The following is a 2181-nucleotide window of genomic DNA, read 5'->3' as shown; positions in this document are numbered from 1 at the left end:
AAACCCTGTAAAGACACTGCCCCCGCTGCCACCCTTAGATCTCCATATATGGAGCTGAGCTGACCCGTTCTGACATTCCATTATGTTGATCTGACCTAATGAAACCCTACACATTCAAGACACGCTCCACATATGGCATGTTTTATTCAAAAAACTGTTAGGCGATTTTTCATTGTGTGAATCCATAGTTGGTGTCTTTGAAGGCTGATAACAGCAAATAAGCTACCACTTGGGAACTGCTATCATGTTGAAATATTATCTATTTAAATAAATAAAACATTTGCCACCTTGAATGTCCCTCACTAGTGAAAATCCTGGTCTGAGCCCATGGACTATTTTAAGCAATAATTAAATCACCAAAGCACCAAATATAAATGCTGCAACCTGAGAAGGGGAAAAAATACATCATTGTCTTCAGTGTGAATCAACTTCTTTTTTTTTTCTTCTTTTTTCGTTGTTATTATTATTGATGTCAGGTCAGCCATTTTGACAGCAAAGGAAAGGTTTCAAGGTGAACTTCACAGGGAATGTGTTCAGTTGATAGTGAGGGACAAGCATGCATGGCAGAGGTAGAGTGGTAGAGTGGTCGCCTGGGAAACGGTAAGGTTCACAGTTCCATCCCTGTGGGACTCCCCCACTGTCGAGGTGATCCTTAATTGAGCCAGACACTTAACCCTCATTTAACCCATTTTGACCTGGGAACGATTCTACAAATGTCTTCTAAATCATGACAGTTTTCTGAGAAAAACCCCATGTTTTCGTTCTCACACATTCTCATGCCAAGGACCCCCAAAAATATATGAAATTGACCGCCGACCCCCATCTGAAAATATGTTGTTCCAGGGACCCCCCCCCCTACAAGCTTGTAGATCTGCTATTTTTCAATAGCTATACTATAACATAATCCTTAAAACACCAACAGGTAAAAGGTGCCATATAAATTAGCGGTGGGCAAAAAAAGAAGTGATTCATGGATATAGCGCAATTTTTAATGCCACAATATAAAAATGGAATCGCAAAGTATAGGCCTATAATAAAAGCAAAGTAACTTCGAAACGCAATATAGATCAAATCGGCACCCTAGATATCAATATCGTCCCACCCCTAATATAAATGCGCCATTTGATGATACGACACATAATTAGCTTGTAGATCAGCTCTTTTTGATGATCTGCTGTTATAATACAGATTATACACTAGGCTAAACAAGGCATGAATGAATCACCCACACACATACAGTATGGTGAAACCATACAGTGAAAACGATGAATAAATATACAGAGAAACTTACAGATGTTTTCTTTTACTTTCAGAAATACCACAGTGTAGCAAATCAATACTCAAGTCCTGCATTCAAAAATTTTAATTTGAAAAACCTTTTATGATCAATTAAAAAAAAAAAAAAAAAAGCCTATCTAAAAGCTCAAATGTTGCGATTCGTTTTGAGCTTGTAGATTATCTATTTTCACACATTTTGTATGATGAAGTAGGGCAATAATTTAAAAAAAAAACATAAGAGACCCAAACACCTCAAAAACAAAGCGACGTCATGAAAATACATTCCTACAACTGCACAAGTCCAGGACAGTTGGGTGCATCATTAGCTTACCCAATATACTAAAGGGGACATTACATTTTGAAGGTACCATAAAAATGTATTTCAGCAGAACGGTCTTTTTTTTTTCTGCAGTTTTCTGCATGTACAGTACTACCACTGCCAGGCAATGCAGAGAGAGAGAGAGAGACCCTCGCGTACCTCATGCCACACCACTAAAAACCAAATGATTGGGGAAGCGTTGTGCATCAATTAGCACCTGAGAACAGACTATAAACAGAATATAAAGATTACATAGAAAATCACTGACTGGTCTGGGTGGGAGCATGGAATCCTCTTCGTGTTTGAGGAAATGGTCACGCCCCCCCCCCTCCTACTGTGTTTGTATGTTTTTAGTTTTGTCTTGTTTTTGTTTTGCTTTTCTGTCTGTTTTGTTTTTTTGTTGTATCTTTATCCTTTTTATAGCTATTTTGAATATTAAAAGGGCTGGCATTATAAGCTGAGGCTTCTGCCAAACACTCCCTTTTGGTCAACAAAAAAACATTGTATAAGGTGTGTTTATTTTAAATTACCAATACACTTGAAACTACTAGTTTAGGAGTAGGGGATAAAGTCCAGAAGTCCAG

General features: G+C 37.9%; 1 protein-coding gene across 1 annotated transcript in view; it reads left to right on the top strand.

The window, feature by feature from the left end:
• Positions 1 to 221, top strand: part of LOC310877378 (general transcription and DNA repair factor IIH helicase/translocase subunit XPB-like) — a gene marked incomplete at its 3' end in the record, with an annotated part of 15045 nt that extends 14824 nt beyond the window's left edge. The window contains exon 15 of the mRNA XM_083791208.1: positions 204 to 221. Within this exon, the coding sequence (XP_083647334.1) occupies positions 204 to 221 (18 nt within the window). The remainder of the gene's footprint in view (positions 1 to 203) is intronic.
• Between the last annotated feature and the right edge of the window lie 1960 nt (positions 222 to 2181).

The sequence above is a fragment of the Protomyctophum parallelum genome (assembly GCF_964188405.1).
Source record: "Protomyctophum parallelum genome assembly, chromosome: 2".
In the NCBI taxonomy this organism is placed as follows: Eukaryota; Metazoa; Chordata; class Actinopteri; order Myctophiformes; family Myctophidae; genus Protomyctophum; species Protomyctophum parallelum.
The sequence above is the reverse complement of the archived record's forward strand: the minus strand, read 5'-3'. Positions and strand labels throughout refer to the sequence as shown.